Here is a 19,871-nt window from a genome sequence, read left to right as displayed (position 1 = left end):
ATTCACTAAAAAACAAACGCTCTCGTTATCAAGAATGCATACCTTTTGAGACCTGTAATTAGATTGAAAGTAAAACCAGAAATAACTAAAACAGAAAAAGCGACAGTTCGTGCAGATTTGGCGAAAAATGTTCACAGTACTTTCAATCATTAATTTCCCGGGCTAAGCCGGCGAATGAAAACGTGGCGAAAATGGATGGAATTTAACGATGTAATTATGGCGTAACAGTGCGCTGCGACGTCGCCGGTGTCGAAAAGTCGACTGACTTGCGAAAACTCTTCCATTTGCCAACGCACGGGAAATGGAGGGTTTTGTTATTGTTTCGGTATTTCCAATCGTTTTTTTTTGTCAAAATTACGAAAGGAAAAGCTTTACTCCCCCAACCATGATGCCACTAGGGTGTGTGTGAGTGTGTGTGGCTTTGCAAACATGAAATGTCATCCGTTTGCCGTGTCCACCGGAATAAAACATTCAATTAGTTGTCCACCGTGGCATGGAGCACCGCGGGTGAAAACAACGTCGGATGGCCATCCTTCGGACCTTCGCATCCGGGCAACCCGCACCCCGGTCCCCGCCCCGGTAGCCCCGCTGGCATTGAACCGGAACGCAGACGAGTCATTTTTATTTAGTTTCATCATCGGGGCCGTGTGTGTCTGTTTTTCCCCCATTGTCGGTGTTTTTTGTTACATTTATTGCACTCACTATTCCACTGGCCCCCATCGCGTTGAAGTTCGTTTCCGTTTTTCTTGTTTTTTTTTTTGTTCATTTCTTTTCACTGCCGACCATTATTATTTGTTACCATTATAACGCCACGTCTAGCATTTTGGTTTTTTATTTTTGAAAACGCTTGAAAGAGTAACCCTCTAATGACAGCCATTAAATTGTGCCAGAGGAAGCAGATAATTCACTCACTGATTTAAATTGTTTTAATCGTCAACCGTCCACGACAGGTTCGAAATGACAGTTATTATTCACACCGGCTTTTATGCTTCTTATTTTTTTTTTTCAAATACAATACACACCCTTAAACCGTCCGATTATCCATAGCAAAAGTTTGAAATTACGGAACAGCTTTCCTTCGCTTGCCGGAATCTTTAGCTTGATAAAATGATACTGGTATTTCACTTGCCCTTTCCAGTACAAATAGGCACGTCCGACCGTCTCCTGTCAACAACGGCGGTCCGTTACCGTTTTGCTTCGACCGACTAAACTCAACGACCGTTGGTATGATTTCTACACCGTCGTACACGAAAATAAATAGCCAGCACATCAGACTCGCAAACGGTGGCAAAACCTTCACGCCCAATATGCGCACACCAAAAACACGACCGCTAGTCTCGCGGTCGGCACGACTGAACGGTCAAACACGCGGTACGGACATAAAAACTTCCCACCCCCTCCCCCATCACAACCCTTGGCAAAGGGTGCACGTTCGCGACACCAGCGCCCGGTGCGATTGTTTGCAAAAACCCGCGACGAAGCAAAAACACACATGTGCCCGTTGCATTCGCTGCATCAACCACCTTGGTATACACACCCTAAACAGCCCCCCCACCCCCTTTTTGCGCGTTTTCCACGCGAACGTTAGTGATTTGTAGTGCGCAAGTAGTTATTGTTCTTTTCTCGCGCATGCTGCATTTTCCCCGGCCCGGCTGTCGTTCCGGTTCAGGCTTTTCAGGAGGGTGTGTGTGTGTGTGTTGCCACGCGACAAGCTGAAAATGATTCATTCTTCCATATTCTGGGCGATATTTTCGTTGCAGTCGCGGAAAAGTGTGATCAGCTTCGAGACGAGCGCCAATGAATCTCGTGCGGGGTAAATACAATTCGATTTCTATGTTTAAACATAGCATCTTTGAGCGTTTAAATTTGAAAAATCCTGGGAGCATTTGATTAGAAGTAAAGAAAAATTTTTGAAAATAGAAAACATGCTAAAAATGTTAGTAACAGTAAAAGCAAACAGAGGTAACTGATTTTGATAACACGGCACATTTCATATCATTTTAAATAAGCCACAGTTGAATCAATCAGTCAAATGAACGCCATGTTCTAATGCTCGACTTACTGCTCGCTTCTTTGTGTGTAATTATTCACGAGCAATTTTACAATTCAAAGTGAATTTTACTTCATTAAAACTGAATAAAAGAAATAAAATGAATTTTGAAAGCTTTCATGTTGGTTTCCGATCAATCACACCAACTAAAAACACTCACAAACTAAATACGTTGGCCAATTATTTATAATATTAACAAATAATTATTTGGGCAGTTTTTATTATTTAAAGTTTAAGGATATTGCTTAGACTTTTTCATGAATAGAAAAATGTTCGTTCACAATTACCGTAATTACAAAGACTCATTTTTTCGGAAAATGGTTTCTGTACATTTGAATATCTCCCAATCTAACCAGATTTATCTTTCATAGGTTTATCCTTTTGTTTCTTATTGATAAGTGGATAAACGTTTGGACTAAACGAAAATGGGCAAATTGATTATTAGTAAAACCTTTAGTAAAAAATATATCTACGACGTGTCAGGCGACCTAGCGGCATTTGGCCTCAACTTTAGCCATATCTGAGAAAATTATGGTTGTTGACATGTTTTACAGTTCTATTGTTTACGATCACCTGCGGCTCCGTTAGGGCTTGCAAATTATAGGAATAGATCCTACGTTTAGGGCTTGCCAATTATTTTTCGATTGGTAGTAATTTAAAGGTCGAGGGTTAGCTGAATTGAATAAATTGATGATATTGAATCGGTTTTGAACTTCTCCGATAATCCTAGGGCATGATTTGTTGCGGGCAGGTATTGACGCTTTTATATGAACATGTCCATCTTTTCAATAATATTCTCAACAGTCTTCCAAATGAACTTTTAACCTTTTTCTATAAGTGACAGAATGATAAAAAAATCCACATCAGTCGAGTTTAGTCGAACAAACCTTTAAGCATAGTTCATTTACTGCTTTGGCCACGATGGTTTCAATTTAAACGATAAAGCTCTCAAACTTGTTTTAAGTACAAACGAAATCCTACACTTGATGATGCTTTCAAAAGAAAATTGCCACACATTGCTTTAACGTTGGGAAAAATTCGTAAAATATCATTCTCTTCGTTACTGAATGTTTAGCTTCAATAGATTTCGGTACATAGGATGCCTTTATAGTTTAACATATTTTGAATTTTATATCCTGATTCTTCCCTAAATATCGCCCTACGATCACCTTTGGAACCATGGGCACAACATGTCGCTCACCAAAACACCGCTTTTAACTGTTCGCGTAACCACGGCTTGGCTTCGAGCCAAACAAATGTTGTCAAGCTAAACGTATCCTCCACACACACACCGTCCAATGCCCCACACCACGCACAACTCAGTCAGTCTGTTGACCAGAATCAACTACGACAGCTCGCGGTACCGAATGGTCCAATTATGCACCGGCGCGGAGTATTGATGCACTTGCCCTCGGCACTCGGTGCACACTGGGCCAGTAAACGATGACGACTCAACGACCGGCCTCGGCGTTAAATCGAAGCGCATTTCACTCGGATGCTCCCGTCAACCGGAACCACTTCCCGGTGATTTACACTTCCTGCTACGAATAGATGCCATTCAGTGTGGGGCGTGTAGCCAGAATTTCATTTCATTCACTTCACTGCACAGCACTTCCCTTCCTTGCACCAGCGGGACCCTCGGATGAGCATTTTAAACCACACCTGCTCTATCATCCCTCTCGGTTGGTTTGGCGCTGTTGCAACTCCGTTTGGCCACTGCTAATTACCTTGGGCAGCAGGGCCTGGTTGCGAGATAAAATACGTTATTCCAGCTAAACTTCTCGTGATCCTTCACGAGAGCGGCCCTGTGCCAATTACGTCTTCGAGTTGGTGGCGATTAGTTGATTAATTTCACTTTTACACAACTCATTACCCCGTCGCATCGAACGAAATGCCGGACGGAATTAGGCTGACTTGGTAAGTACTTTCGATGGTGAAATTTTGCTCATCAACCTCTTCTTGTATATAACCTCACTTACTATACTTTTCAAAGCAGTTCCATAGTATCGTTACACTTTCAAAACACGTTGTCTACAACCAGTAACCGTTCACCAACATCAAGTTCTGGATCTTTTAAACTTCCATTAAAAAATGGTAGCACGTGTCTTGTCTCTAAACAGTAACTCATTGTGATAAAAGCACTTTTAAACCCTTTTGAATTGAATTTCACTCCTTTTTTTTGCTTCACTTCACCCACGCCAAAGTGCTGATACACAATTGATAACATTTTTATGGATGTACTCTTCATATCGAAACCAATCAATAATACGTTAACGGAAAAGCGACTGACAGGCTGCTGATAAAGGCCATATTGTGTAGATACACCACGTATTTAGATTCAATTTACCTAGCGATCTTTCATGGACGTTTCTGCTCGAGGTAAAATGGTTGTTGTTATGAAAACGGTTCATATGTACCTAAAACTGCCACAGCTTTCGATGTTTTCCAAAGTTTAGGTAAGTTTGATGCACTTTTATTAGATCTTTTACAACTAGTGTTGTATACATTCATACTATAAAAAAATTGAATTGTTGGATAATTTACTGCTTCGAACATTAAATGTTGAGTTGTTCGCTCGGAGTCTAAAAGAAGAAAAGATAAGATAATGCACGATGTTGCTGATTGAACATTTTCTTATCATTACCACACCTGACCACGGCAATTACCACAGTGCCCGTTATAAAAAAAAAACACTCCGTTCCATGAGTTCACCCTCGAAAACAAAGTGTTTGTGTATCAGTGTGTGTGTTCATTTTTTATACGTAGCAATACGAAACGGAAAACTCATCCATCCACAATGGAACCGACGTAGTGAACTGAAAACACTTTCCAAATAGGCCCATTTCGTCGTCCAAAAAGCAAAAATGGAATGAAAAAAAAATCACTCAAACACGAGCTCTAATGCAGAACAATCAATGAAGATGTCTTCTGCTGAAGCTGTTAACGTGGCCGGTACAAAACGGCCTGCACAATTTCCAGGTCGCAGCAAACCGGTGGGAATGCGCTGTATTGGAAAATGGCCTCGTAGCTGCGTGTACTTCCTTCGATTCCTTTGCCTCCGATATACCGTGCCGGAAGACGGCGAATTCGGAGCTGGCGGATGTTGGCAGTTGGTGTTTGGGATGGGTAACAGAAGTAGAAGAAGAAGAAACAACAGTCAGTACACCGTGAACGCGGGGAAACGAAGCTACAACAGTGAAGGGAAACCCGATGAGAGAACAATAAAAAAGAAAACCCTGAAAACCACAAACCTGCCAGATACAGAAATGATCGAAATGACGTGTTTTCACCTAATTTCGTTTGTTTCCAATTTACGCACGCTGCGCTTATGGATTGCGGTTTTCCAATATGGATTCCGGATGGATTATTCGGTGCAATATGCTTGCCTCTGCGATGCAATGTTATCGAAATAAGTGGAATTAGCTGAACCTTTAAGCTCAACGTTCCCCGTGGGAGTATCTTTATCTATCGCGAGATGTTTACCAATAAATTAAATTTTCTGAAGCAATCTATTTGACTTTTTGCTATTTTTAAATAATTTTGAAAGTATCAAGAAAAAAATAATACATTTATCAACATGAAAATAAATTAAAACATAAAATTGAAAGCTATCCGAAGCAGTAACAAATGATTCTACATCCTATGAAAAAATAAAACGAGGCAAGAAGTATAAAAACAATTCAAAATTTAACATTTGACTGCGAATGAATTTTATCGCATACAATGTGTGAAAATCTATGTTGCTACACTATCAAAGACATGTTTAAAAAAGCGGCTTTGCTGTTCAATCGAAGGCCACTGAAAAACATTTCATTCGTGACCACCGGTACAGAGCGAAAAACTAAAAATCTTTAGCATCACACTAATCCCATAGGCACACGATGGGATTGAGCAGCACCACGGTTCGATAGTTCACCGTCAATGTTTCAGCAACTTCCGGGCTCCAACAGCGCTCTTATAGAAAAAAACCCGTCAAAAAGGCCAAAGAAAGGTCTTCCCCGCGAAACTATCATTTCACTTTTCTTCGCGGGCGGAGATTTGAGAGTTTCTTTTTGGGTTCATTGTAGCCATGGTAGGTTTTTCTTCTTTGTTTTTTATCAAACAATGCTGCACTTAAAGAACACAAAGACCACTCGATGGGTTTACAAAAAAAAACCCAAATTTCCCAACAACGGAAATCGCAAGCTTTAAATCGAAGACGTACAGGAGAAAACGAAAACACAGAACTGTACATCATTTTAGATCACCAGCGGTTCTGACTCACGGCAACGTGTCATGACACATTTGGAACGGTGCTGCCTAACAGTTATTCGCACAAGTAACACATTTAATAAAACATAAAAACTATCACTCTTTAGCGAATCCGGCGGAATCTTAATAGGAGGAACCTAAAGTATCCAACCACCGAAACTGAGCCAAACCAAGCAGCGCGATGGGAGTCTCTCGCGGTCTGATGTGAATCATTCGACCTCCTTTTCCACACTGACCGATCGTGTGGAAGTTGGGCACGGTGTTGCGTCTATGCCTCGGGTCTTGCTTGTGCAAAGAAATTGTACTGCCGAGGAGGTAGTTCATAGTAACAGGGTGCACACAAATACCACAATAGGTTAACAAAGAAAATAAAAATTTCTGTTTATTATAAGTTTATTCATTTGTGACTTTTTTTCATTATTTTTCTATTTCAGTATAACTTTTATTTTATTAAATAACCCAATCACGACGGTCAATGGATTTTTTATAAAAACAATTACGTTTAGCTAGGTATGCTAGAAGCGATATTAAACGATCTTTTCTCTCATTTCCTACATTTCTATTAAAACTAGTTGATTGTTATTACGAAAATTCCAGGGATACGAAGAACGATACGAACGTATACGAGAAACAAATATTAAATACAATACTTGATATACAGCCACATATTTTTTGTTTTATGCGAGATTATTAATTTTTATTTTCATTCATTCACTAGATTGATGCACCCTGTACATTGCTCTCTGCCAGTCAATTTGCGCTGTTAGGGTGGAATGAAACCTACGTACGAAATAAAGACACCTGCAAAAGATACTGCTACATGAAAAAGCAGATAAAACACTCGCTTCTGTTATCTTATCGTACATACTTCAATTGCTCCTCAACAGCACGAAACCTGATAACATTTTTGCTCGTTCACTGATAAAGATTGTTGACAAGCGCCCGCCATCGCGGCAAGTTAAAGCGCATGAAAACCAGACATTCCATGAAAAATTGTAGTTTAGGCAAGAGATGTTCAAACAGCGGTATGATTTTTCAAAATAAAATCAATTAACAAATCATATATGCCACTAGTAGATGAATCACTAACAGTTTCGTAATTTTTATTTGCTAAATATTTTGTGAAAAATTTGTCCACAATGACCAGCAACTCAAAACGCCATATTGTCTGGATACTCCAGATTAAGAATAGAGCAATGTTACTGCAACGTAACATAATGGACGTCCATTCACCAACGTTCGAAAAACTAACGGTTACGGTTCTGCTGCTCGACCCGATAACACGAAATGTAATTTCCTGCAACAACGGAACTGCTGTGTTTTTGTAGACTGGACGAGCGCACTGTATCTATGCATGGGGGAAGATACATGCTGGTAGTTTGTAAAAGTTATTTCAATGATTCTAAAAAATACGATACAACGTAACTGGACTTTGTTGTTCCACTTTCACATACAAAACGTTCATATTTTTCAAGTAAAGCATGATTTGAAAAATGTTGTTACTCAGTTTTGCTTTTTATTTACTCCCGTGTTTTTGTTTTAATTATTCTAATAAGTTTACTCATTGCTACAATAAACTTACCTGCTATGCTAAGTAATAGCACTGGGAAAATGTTTGAAACGAAACTGAGTAGAACCCCGGAGAAAGGTCAATGATACCATAGCCAGTTAGCTAACGCAATAATAATTTACCACTCAAGAACGACGCCACCTTCCAGCTGTTGGTATTACGCAGACAGTCCGGATTATTATATGCAAATTTAGCTTATCGCTTGTGAGCATTTCGGGCCCCGCATTTTTAAGCCTACATCCCATCATGAAAATGAAGCGCGTTGGGCCGAATCAATTTCAATTGGATTGGATTGTGAGCAAAAAAGGTTAATCATGCTAGAATTAATGTACGGAGCTCATGTAAAAAGTCTCAGAGAGATAAACGTATCAGATGGATAAATGAATCAGTGATGGAAACATCCTTTTAATTTATTTCCTGAATAATTTCTTAATAATTACATACACTTCAACTTTGTTAGTACTTAGTATTCCTTAATGAGTTCAGTTTTTTGTGCAGTTCTTTGAGATAAATTTCTTTGAAGCGTTTTCGATTTGCAAACTTATATACTTATTGTATAAGCCAAGTATATACCATGTGTTTGCACTACACACTGAGCCAGCGCAGGCATGTAAAAGTGTGCTGACAAAACTAATTGAACGAAATTATTTGAAGCAGTATCAGTAAAACTTTTGAACGCCACACTTTGGGATTTTCAATTTTTTTATATTTGATAATTTCTCAACGATTTTCTTTTCAACAAAAACTGATTAACCAGTCATTGTAGTATTAAGAATAGAGTTTTGTAATCCATATTCAATTCAGATTCATGAATCTGAATAATTCCTTGCGTTTTAGAGATTCATTATTTTTTTTTATGAGAGATTCATAAATCCCAAAGATACATCAACTGATGAGAAGTGATGAGCAAAGAGTGTGTATGAAAGAATCTAGGAGATTCGTGACACATGAATCAATGAAAGATTCATGAAGATTTATTAAGGGTTCGAAAGATTCATAAATGTTTGAAGATTCGAATCCCTAATTAAAAAGACTAGGTACAAGACATGTTTACAGTGAAGTGACGTAATGCAACAATTTAATGCAATATTTCAAAAAGCTGTTACGCTTACAGTATAGCAATGCTTCGAATGCTTTTAGTGCCAACTTTCTTTTTGATCAATACGTACCATATATGGTACGTACCATAGCTATATAGCTCGGGGTCTAGCATTGCTTGTGTCTGATCAAATGAGAAAATTGAAATTAATATTCTTAAAATATATGTTTTCAACTTCAAAGAAAAATTCGATTTCATTATCAATCGACTAAACCACACATATTTCAAAATTGTGTTCAAGGTACAAAAAATTTACATCGTTGAGAATTTGTCAACATTATCATAAATACATGTTGTGAAGTATTCCAAACTATTTCTTGCAACAGCAACAACCAACACCAATTTAACACCATAAACTTTCATTAACGGAACCGAATCATAAACTTTAACAAACGTGTTTATCATATCGTGTAAAATTGTATAACCTAATACACTCACTGGTATTCGTAAAAAGAATAAACATAAGCTCTCACAAACACTTCCCCCGGTACGAACTGTAAGTTCAAAGACTGGCTGCAACGCAGTCGCACGTGTTTGACATTTGCATGAGCAGGGAACCCTTATCAGTGCGTCCTATTGATACAGGGTAAGGGTTGTTCCACTTTTCACACCTGACATCACTTTTGTATATGTAGGTAAAATAGTCAAGTATGATAACTCCACATAAATTGAATGTTTCTGTACATGCAGCACTATTCTTTTAATTAACGGAGAGGAAATCTTTCAAAGGACCCTCACTTCTTAGCGTAGTGTTCGTTAAAATACTTTGAATCGTTTGGATACTGCTAGCTCACTGAATTGTCTCCTCTCTTCTGCATTGATCATCGCCACAAGCAGTCATAAACGGGAAGCGACATGCATAGTCGGTTTATACTACAATACAAAACATTCACTGCTTTAAACACTCACATGTGACAACTTCCTGAAAACCGCTGCGAAAGCGAATGATCTACAGCAATTGGTGAACCACGACTAACTAAAGTATACAAGCCTACTAGTTACTCCCACAGCGTCTGTTCAGCATTATTATAAGAGCTTCAATAGCTATCGCGACGTTAATCGATGTAAAGAAGCGCAAAAACTCATGCATGCGCAGTGATAGACAATTTTTCCACACATACCATGACAATTATCATCATGAGGGGTTCTGGCTGATAAGGACAATTGTGTACATCGATGGTCTTCCCTAGGGGTTTTTTGCCCCTTAACAAATGTGGGTCTAACGAATCCTCTCGTACAGAAGAAGACTCCCACTTGGTTTGGATTTGAACCTACGTCTCTAAGGGTTTCGATTGCACTTGTGGCCCGTATTCTAGTTCTACCATTGCACTGCTTCTCTAACTGTGGCACACAGCATCGTGAATATTCTTCAATGCTCTATACTTCTTCTTCAATTATCGGAAGTAATTTATGATTCCGTTCCACAAGCCTACAATTATGCTCCACCTTCTCCAATAGTTATCTTGAACTAAACATTTAACGAAGAACTAGTGAATGATCGAGTGAAACAGAATATATTCAACATTCTGAATTAGTTGCTCTTTCGATTCATGGTTAAATTGTGTTACCTTTACAATGAACAGTTCTTGGGTATGTGTTTACCATGAATAATTCTACTACAGTAGCTCTATGGATGCTAATATCCATCAAGATGGGAATGTTTTGTTCGTTTTATTTACCAGCAATAACATGGAGATCATAATATAACATGGCCTCGTAAACATGCATTTAAAAACCTTTATAAATAAAAAAAATAATTTGATAACTGATGTTTGTTTTTATCGCAAATGATTACGTTTTTGATGCAGTAATACCACAACTTTTCCAATGCGTGACTGTTTTTGATCGTACATTTCAATTTTTCAAATTTCAATGAATTCTTCAAACTAGAAATCATCGCCTATAAATTATGTCCAGTTCACCCATCGCAACACCCAAGCGATTCTCATTACATACTTTTAGGCCATAAAAAATATAGATCGAAAAATAACATGCCACCTTACTCTCTATTGCCTACATCTAGGCAGTCCAAATTCATTCTTTTACCGCTTTCGCTTCTGAATTCAAACAACAAAAACAATATGTATGATAATTTTCACTGCTTTTATTCAACCCAAATTGTATGTTAATATTTGACCGTTCCTTAGAAAAGTACCAAGATTATTTTGTATATTGTTTAAATAACTTTCACCCCCACGTAAAAATTTCCAATTGAGTAAATGCTAATGTGAAAAGGTTAAATTTTCACTTCTTCTGTTTGTGGCAAATCTTACAAAAACTGTGAAGCGGGCAAGGTGAATGGTGTACTTGTCTCTTCATTGCAAATCCACACCGAGCCGTTGTCACCTTCACGAATAGCACGCACTACGCAAGCACCAACCGCATCGGGGCTAGAAAAACACATAAAAACAAATTGAAATTAGAACGAATGTTATTATAGCTTCAATTAGATTTTCACAAGATATGATATACCTTTGTGCCACAAAACGAGTTAGGTAGTCTTGAAACATCTGTTTCAAAGCACCTACTTTCATTGAAACGGACCGACAATTCTCGAACAACCTTGTTCGTGTTGCTCCAGGACAGACGGTGATAAATTTCACTCCTGTTTCGTCATAGATCGGTGGCACCTGATTCAATAAAGAATTTTTTGATGAAAAAGTCGATTTGCATGTACAGCAACATACTCCTAGGGAACGCGTGAACCCAACTACTCCATATTTGGACGCGCAGTACACAGGAAGAAATGCAATCGGTTCCAAACCTGCTATGGATGCCACGTTTACAATTACACCCCCTCTGCCTCCTTTTGCTCGAGACATGACATCCAATGTGAAGAGGCAAGCATTAATGACGCCGGTCTGAGAAATGTATACCATTAAAAATGAAGGGTTCTTCATTCTACGATGTTCGACTTCCATATCGTACCAGATTGACATCAATCACACTGTCCAAAACATCTGCAGTAGCGATTCCAGATGAATTGACGAGTAGATCGATCGAACCCAAAGCACCGACAACATCTTCTTGCAATGTCTTCTGCAGTATCGTACGCTTGGATATGTCGCAGTTTTTATACACAATCTCGGCCTGCTCGTTGACATCCTTCAAGAGGACCCTGTTGTGCTCCGATAGTTCCACAACATCCAGTACACATAGTTTCTGAACACCTTCCTTGAGTAGATGCTGACAAATGGCAAACCCGATTCCTCCACATCCACCAAAAACAACAGCGTTTTTGCCTTGGAGAGACATCTTGACACCGATCTGAACTCTTCTAACGCGCGGGAACAACTAACGCCAAAATGCTAAAAAATATTCCAGTTATATCCACACTCACTGACACAAAAATCTCACGACAGCCTCGGTAATTAAAACCACATAAAACAAGGTTGTTTAATCACAACTTCCATCACCAGTAACGTTCTGCGCTCCTTTAACGATAGAAATAATAGAAGCGTTATCACTCTCTTGCTCCAACCTTACGCGGTAGAGTGAACTGGTAGAATGCAGCCTGTTTGCGGAAACGATTGTACTGATAGATTCACCACCATTACCGCTTGTAATGAGAGTATGTAGGTAGGTTTTCAGTGTTCAAACCTGCAACAGCGTCTAGTAGTTAATGAATATGGCTACAGAGACATAACCAAAAAATCTATGAACAAATTATTAGCGTCTATGTTGCAATACTATAAGAAACATTAAATTAAAGAAAACAAACAACAACATTAAATGTCATCTTCTAAAGATGTATATGACATGCAAATCGTTACTTTGCTAGTCATTCCCACAACAAAAGTTTGAATAAAAAAGTAAAATCTGATGCTTCTTACCTCTCGGATATTTTAATCATGTTTTAAATTTGAACGCCACAAGGGTTATTATACTTGTATCAGGGCTGAAGAACCCAGGAAAATTTCAATTAGCTTTAAAACATTTACTTTTAATACAGTTCGTATCCTTATGCGTTCCGATTTAAATCACTTTTACGTTATCTATAACATTACGTATGTAGTCTAGGTTATGTTGGAAAAAAAATTATTTATCTTAAAATACGTTTCAGTAAATTGTCTTACCAACATAAAAAAATTTATAGAGAATGGTCTGAATACTCATATTTTCTGTACTGTTTCTGCTTCAAAATATGCCACAAGTAATAATCATATCATCAAAAAGTTTCTGATTTTATCACCTTGTAGCGCGATGCATTTGCAGTTAGGAAGGATTCCGCAAAAGTACATCGTATCAAAAAGCGGTAATGTCAAAATAACGTACTCAAAAACGCATAATATTTGTGCGTTGTCTTATGTAATCTTCAGCATCTCATTTTTTCGCATAAATATCGCAGCCGAATAAGAAACATTTAAAACAGTGGGCCAAAGCGCTTAATCGGACTCTACTACGACGAGTATTATACTGAGCATTAGATTTTTAGATTAGACAGAACTGTTTGTTAGTATAAGATAAATACTTTTCATTAATATTTTTGAAAAAACAATCCCTTTTGCACCAAGAAACTGAAAACAGTGCTGTCCCAAAATGATAGCCTCACCTAGGGTTTTGAATAAATTATTAACAAAAATAGCGTAAATGGATTTGAAAGTCATGTTCTAAATCATTAGTGGGTCCTCCATAACGAATTTTTACTTGGAAAATTCTTGACGGCATTCTATCCGATCATTTTTCTAAAGTATCTACGGATAAGGAACGCCAACCATTTCGGATAGAAACTTTAAGCTCCTTTATGGTCTCGTAATGCCTCCCAGCTTCATGATCCTTTCGAGCTAACATTCCCCACACATTTGCTATTGGATTAAAGTCTGAGGAAACGGCTGGAAAAGGTATTGTTTTGATACCCAATCGTGCATGGTAAGTTCTTGTTGTTCATACGTGTTGGTACAATCGCTAATTCATTCCTGCCATGTCCGCTGAACGCACCCCAAATCATGACGAAACCCCCTGACGGAATGACGGAAAGTTTTTGAGGACGACCAGAAGACTTCTCAAGCCCATATGGACTTGAATCTTTCACATAATTATTAATAAGTTTCGCGGATCTATCTATTAGGACACCAAGCTCACAGTTCGACTTGCCATTAAAACGATAAGCATCAGCAGCAATTACAAAATGAAGGAAGAGTATATTTTTCGAGGTATTTTTCTGAAAACAGAACTAAAATACATTTCTATTCTATTGAGACGTATGTTTCTGTTATTTATTTTTCCTTGCGATCATTTAAATTTGCATATGAGTGAAAAAAATAGGTGTAACTATAATTTTGGGACGCAGTGTAACTTTAACCTTAGATAAAATGCCATAGGCTAATAATTATATTTTTATGTTAACATGAAAGTACGCTTAAATGGCTGAATTCGTTTTGGATTTGTTCGACATACGATTGCAATTGATTCATAAACAATGTCAAGTATCAATTTACACCGTTCGCATTCTCTGGTTAACTTGCAATTATAACCTGTGCGTCAGGTTCACTTACAATTATAACCTGCCGCGCAGTGAAAAATAAAAATCACACCTCGTTTCTTGCATATACTTAGTTTTGCAAGTAAAACAGGCTTGAACGTGAACATGTATTAACTTCCTCAGTGGATAATATGGAAGCATCAAAAACACACCGACGGTTTTCTTATAGATCATCACTTATCATCCGGATGGCGAGGATGTGCCGGCACGAGAGGTTGTAGCCATCCGTAACAAGTTTAGTAATCCAAAACCTGTTGATGTGCATAATTAGAGTACATACTTTCCGTAATTTTTAAAGATTATTACTGTTTTATTACATTTGCTTTCCTCCTGTTACAGAAACAGAATAAAAATAGCAATTTTATAAAGTTAAATTACGTTGAAGGGTCGTAAATGTTTTTATATCTTTCCGTTTAAGCCGGAAAGGTTGGTTAAGCATCCATCACATTTCACACAAATTAAACCATTAACAATAAACCCACACCGTAGACACAATTGGCTAATAGTGTTCTTCTTAAAATCAGTGAATCATTAAAACCCGTACTCTTGGCAACATCGCTCTTCTCATATTTCCGTCATAGAATTCAAGCTCATGCGATAGTCGTATGTGTAGTTTTGTCGCTGGCGCATTAAACACTTCGCCTCATATTACGATACCGGTAAATATCAACCACCTTCCCGGCTTGGTGTTTTATACGCCAGCTCCATTTCCGAATCCCGATCTTAACGAGCCATCACTGAAGGGGGTCTCGCACCTAGAAGGGAGTTGCTGTTGTTTCTTGTTCTTACCGGCCGAGAGTACAGCCCAAATTTCCTTCTTTCGCACAACTCAACTGACAAGCGGCGTTCGGGGACGCCTTACACGAATAAGCCGCGTTCCATTGAGGCGGGATAGCTGATGAGGATCGTAAAATACCCTGTGACATTTCGCGGGATCGCGTTTTTTCTACTACTCGATACGCAATACTCTGTGGCGATTTCTTCAGATTCCACGACGGCAACAGGTGGTTGAACTTGAACGGCCGACGATTGACCAACGGGAGTGATTGTTGTCATGAGTACACGGACATCTGGTTGGAAAGATCGGCTACTGGTTGCACGGGAATGGTACAATGGATAGTGAAATTACACTGCTGAATGGTTCAATTCAGTCTGAAGAGTTTTGCATGTTGATACATGAGCAAAACATTGAACGCACGTCAGAAAAAGGGAACTACCAGTATTCGATATAAAATTCTCCTATGGAATATCTCCCATAGAAGTTATATTTATTTATATAAAATAAAATAGATTGTTGCGAAAGACACTTTGAAATAATTTGCTAAAAATTAAAAAAACATCTTTTAGTCAAAAAAAAAATTTAGTAATATGCTAATACCATGCAAACCTGTTTTTGATAAAAAGTTGAATCGACCTGCATTCATTAAAAGTTTGATAAAACAGATTACAGACAATATTGTGTTATCTTTCCAATGTAGCATAATTTATGAATTCAGCAATGGAAATTGAATTTCGCATAGCACCACATTATTAATTTAAATCTTTTCCCTTTGCAAGTATTGTTTGTTCATTCGAATTTATTTCTTTTTAACTATTATTCTCACTAGTAATTCGAAGTGCCAATGAAACTTATGTCATGAAATCACGCAATCGTACTTCAATGGTATACTATTAGAGCTGCGAACTATTTAAGCCTGTAATGGAATCTCTGATATAAACTAAACTTAAGTTGTTACCATACACTATTCCCTCGGTCCCCGTAAATTGCGTCTTTAACTTGCTCACAGATAAACAAAAATTGAAGATAATTCAAGAAACTTCTCCTCGCGCAAGGAGATGAACCTGAAAGTGCAACGATGGTGCATAGGGAACCGCGAGAACCTTCTGCGAGCAACAGCTTCCCAATGGATGAATTATTAGCGAATCATTAATTGTTCGAGGTGTTTATCCTGAAATGCCATCCTGCACCTCAAAGTACTTTAACCTCCAACATATTCACTGCTGCCAGGGCAAGAATAAACTCCCCTCCAACACGCAACATTTTCAACACGTTATCGATGAGAGAAATATGCACCAATCATCTCTTTTTTTTAAATTATTTATACAGTCCCACCCAAGCAGCAGCAAGTTATTCGAGCCATGCATACATGGTCCGGCGGCACCGTAGGTTCTACTTTTACTTTTATCTGTAGCGACATATGCGTTATGCTATCGCCAGGGCAACATCATCTCCGAGTTGCATCTGCGTACTCCTTTTCTGGGCGTTCCCAACCGCACTGGGCTCAAAGTCTGGAGCTAATTAATTGTCACACGTTTTACTTCCCGCTGTTCTTTGTTTGGAACATGTTCTCAGCGTAACCCGTACGATGTTGACATATTTTGTTATTTATTTTCCTTCTTAGAAGCGTGATGTAGCACTATTTAAAATTATCTATTTTTCAACCTACGCTATGGCTTTCTGCACAAACCTCTACAATGTTTGGACAACAATCAACTGTAATTGACATTTGGTAAACTGTTAAATAACTAATTAAATGTATAAATTAATTTGATAGTGATTAACTAGCCATCACCAAGTAGCATGTTTCATTCTCAACCGAACATAGGGATGGTCCACTACCATGACATTATCATAATCGCTTCGGGGATGCACTTTTACACCTTCCCTTGATACCATCTTCGGACTTCGGAGCAACCGCTGCCTTTAGAAACACTTCCGCGTGAACGGGAGGCTCCGAGCGGACGTGCGTTTTATCCAATAATCGAACGTGGATGGCCCGTGCTGCAGTGCTTGATCGGGTAGCATTCCAGATCTTGTTTCCCTTTAAAGCATTCGTTTTTCCCAGCAAAAGGGTGTCAGTTGCTATGCAACGGGCTGATCTTGACCTTTACGGGAGCTGTATCCTATTATGCTGAGGCATTTTATATGGGGGCTTTGCTAGGGTGATAAGATTTTTAGGATTAGTGTTCTATTTTAATGTGTTAGTATCGTTAAGAAAATACTCGATATATACGATTCAAACAATATTAATTATGGAACAAACAATAAACAATCCTACTCTAGTTCTGTAACCAAAAGTTAGATTAAAAATTTATAAAACATTTCACGTAGTTCATATTTCAAATATCAAAAATATAAAGGGCTTTGCTTTGTAGTGATAAGATTGTAAAACTTAGTGTTTTATTTGTACGGGTTAGTATCATTAACAAAATGATTAAAATACATCTAGATGGCAAATGCATAAACCATGATACATAGCTCAAATTTCTAACATGCAAAGCTATACTGTTTAGTATCCTGAGACAGTAACTTCGCATGAAACTAGTTCTGAACAAATATGAAGCATATAAAATCATTTTATGATAAACATTACACGAACAGCTCAGAATCCCTGTATTGAGAAAACTCAACCGAAGCCATACAAAGGAAAATCCCTCGGGAGAATGCATGCAGACCCGTCGGGCTAGTCAAGGTGATGGTCATGGTTGCTTCCTCGAAACTGCCCCCGTCCCTTGCATTCACTGCACGGCGGCAACTATAAGCCTTAACATTTGCCGCTGATAATGAAAGTGAATGTGAGTGAATCTCGTCACGCGAAACGATACCAACGAAAAGCGAAATCCTTTCGGAGGGCAGAAGAACGAAGCGGGTCCAGCCGGCGTACGCACCGGTATCTGTAGCAAGGTCATCACCGGTCCCGATGTAAAAGGCAACGCCGAGCGCGGCGTGTCCAGTACTCGGCGGTCCAGAGGAACCGGTTCGGTTCGGGATCGAGAATCATCGCGCGGCATCGCCCCACCCGCCCAAAACCACACGTCTGCTGTGCTCTCCTACAGGACGTGCGTTGACCGGGACAACAAACCATCTCGGGCGGACGCGTATAAATACCCGCCCCAATTAACCGGACCAGCATCAATCGTGTTCTATCCTCCGAGTCGAGCGAGTACTGAGTGGTCCATCCTCCGAACCTTCAGCAGCGCTTTCGTACCCAAACCCCCAAGTATCAAATATGAAACTGTTCGTCGTAGTCTCGTCCCTGTTGGCCGTCGCCACCGCCGCGCCCTCGGCCGCGCTGTACGCAACGTACGCCCAACCGGCTACGTTGTACGCGGCCAACATTGCCGCCCCGACCTACCTGGCGGCGATTCCGGCCGAGCTGCAGAGCCAGTACCACTCCCAGGACGAGCTCGGCCAGTACTCATATGGATACAGCGGAGCACAGTCAGCCAAGGCGGAGTCGAAATCGTTCGATGGCATCACCCGCGGCTCCTACAGCTACGTCGACGCCGAGAACAAGCTCCAGACGGTGGCGTACACCGCCGACGCGGTGAACGGCTTCCGTGTGGCCGCTTCGAACCTCCCGGTTGCCCCGGTTGAGACGCGCACCGCCCCCGAGCCGGTCAAGGACACGCCGGAAGTCGCCGCCGCCAAGCTGGAGCATATGGCCGCCATTGAGGATGCCAAGCTGCGCAATGCTGCCGCCGAGAAGGACGATTCGGCCGAGGTGATCACTGCGGCCGCCCCGGCTGCCATCCCCGCCGCCATCCCGCTGCCGGTGACCAGCTACGCCGCCGCTCCGGCCGCCTCCTTCGCCTACTCGACCCAATCGATTGCCCTCAAGAGCGCCGAGGCTCAGCCCATCGCCTACACGTACGCTGCTCCGGCAGCCGCCGCCATCGAGCTGAAGGCTCCCTCCTCCTTCTCGTACTCGACCTACACCCATAGTGCCCCGGCCAGCTACGCTCTGCCCGCCACCATCCAGTACGCTGCCGCTGCCCCGCTCGCCTACTCCACCAACTCGTACGCGGCGCCCATCGCCAGTCTGCCGATCGCCTCCCAGTACGCCACCTTTGCCCCAGCCGCCCCGATCGCCATTGCCGCCCGCTCGCAGCCCGCGCTGGCAGGCGAGATTGTGGCCCTGCCCGAACCCGTTCAGGATACGCCCGAGGTCGCCAAGGCCAAGGAGGAGCATCTGCAGGCCGTCGCTGAGGCCAAGGCTCGCAGCCTACAGTAAGCTGGTCGACGGTTTTTGATCCCATCCAACCACACGCAATAGCCCCAGGCCCCAGTCATTATCCACCCAATCAGCCCCAGTACATCCCGATGGTAAATGGAACGCAGTGAAATGGCCCACGAGATGATATTAGTATATGCAAACAAAAAACTGTACAGGAAAGTGTAGTCAGAAAGTGGAGGAAAATCAAACTTGTGAAACGAGAGTATAAAATGATCTTAAAAAAAATAAAGCAATACCAACTCTCACCGTCGAGACGAGGAAGGAGGTGACAAACCTTGCAAAATCAATTACATACAATACTTGTTTTTTATGGTGCGTATAATGATATCCGTGGTGCGTATACAGCCTCGGCCACGGTACACGGGAACTTTGTCATTGATTATGGGAATCTTAGCCGTCGA

At 40.3% G+C, this 19,871-nt stretch overlaps 2 protein-coding genes across 2 annotated transcripts; one reads left to right on the top strand and one right to left on the bottom strand.

Moving 5' to 3' along the window:
- Nucleotides 1-11,239: 11,239 nt before the first annotated feature.
- On the bottom strand, nucleotides 11,240-12,225 carry LOC131264641 (alcohol dehydrogenase 1-like). The gene is made up of 4 exons (XM_058266910.1): nucleotides 11,899-12,225; nucleotides 11,658-11,831; nucleotides 11,443-11,600; nucleotides 11,240-11,360 (listed from the first exon to the last, which is right to left on the bottom strand). Exons 1-4 carry the CDS (start codon nucleotides 12,223-12,225, stop codon nucleotides 11,240-11,242), a joined length of 780 nt encoding a protein of 259 aa, XP_058122893.1.
- A 6,237-nt stretch (nucleotides 12,226-18,462) lies between these two features.
- Nucleotides 18,463-19,467, top strand: LOC131265462 (cuticle protein-like). Its single transcript, XM_058267726.1, has one exon. It carries the CDS (start codon nucleotides 18,463-18,465, stop codon nucleotides 19,465-19,467), a length of 1,005 nt encoding a protein of 334 aa, XP_058123709.1.
- Nucleotides 19,468-19,871: the final 404 nt, after the last annotated feature.

The sequence above is a fragment of the Anopheles coustani genome, chromosome 2 (assembly GCF_943734705.1).
Source record: "Anopheles coustani chromosome 2, idAnoCousDA_361_x.2, whole genome shotgun sequence".
NCBI lineage: Eukaryota > Metazoa > Arthropoda > Insecta > Diptera > Culicidae > Anopheles > Anopheles coustani.
Note: the sequence above shows the minus strand (reverse complement) of the source record. Positions and strands in the feature narration are given on the sequence as shown.

Excerpts from the sequence above, each read along its gene's own strand:
- LOC131264641 (XM_058266910.1), bottom strand. The coding sequence starts at position 12,225 with ATGTCTCTCCAAGGCAAAAACGCTGTTGTTTTTGGTGGATGTGGAGGA. Across the intron at positions 11,832-11,898 it reads GTGTGATTGATGTCAATCTG|ACCGGCGTCATTAATGCTTG; the intron begins GTACGATATGGA and ends TACATTTCTCAG. Across the intron at positions 11,601-11,657 it reads GGTTCACGCGTTCCCTAGGA|GTGCCACCGATCTATGACGA; the intron begins GTATGTTGCTGT and ends TTATTGAATCAG.
- LOC131265462 (XM_058267726.1), top strand. The coding sequence starts at position 18,463 with ATGAAACTGTTCGTCGTAGTCTCGTCCCTGTTGGCCGTCGCCACCGCC.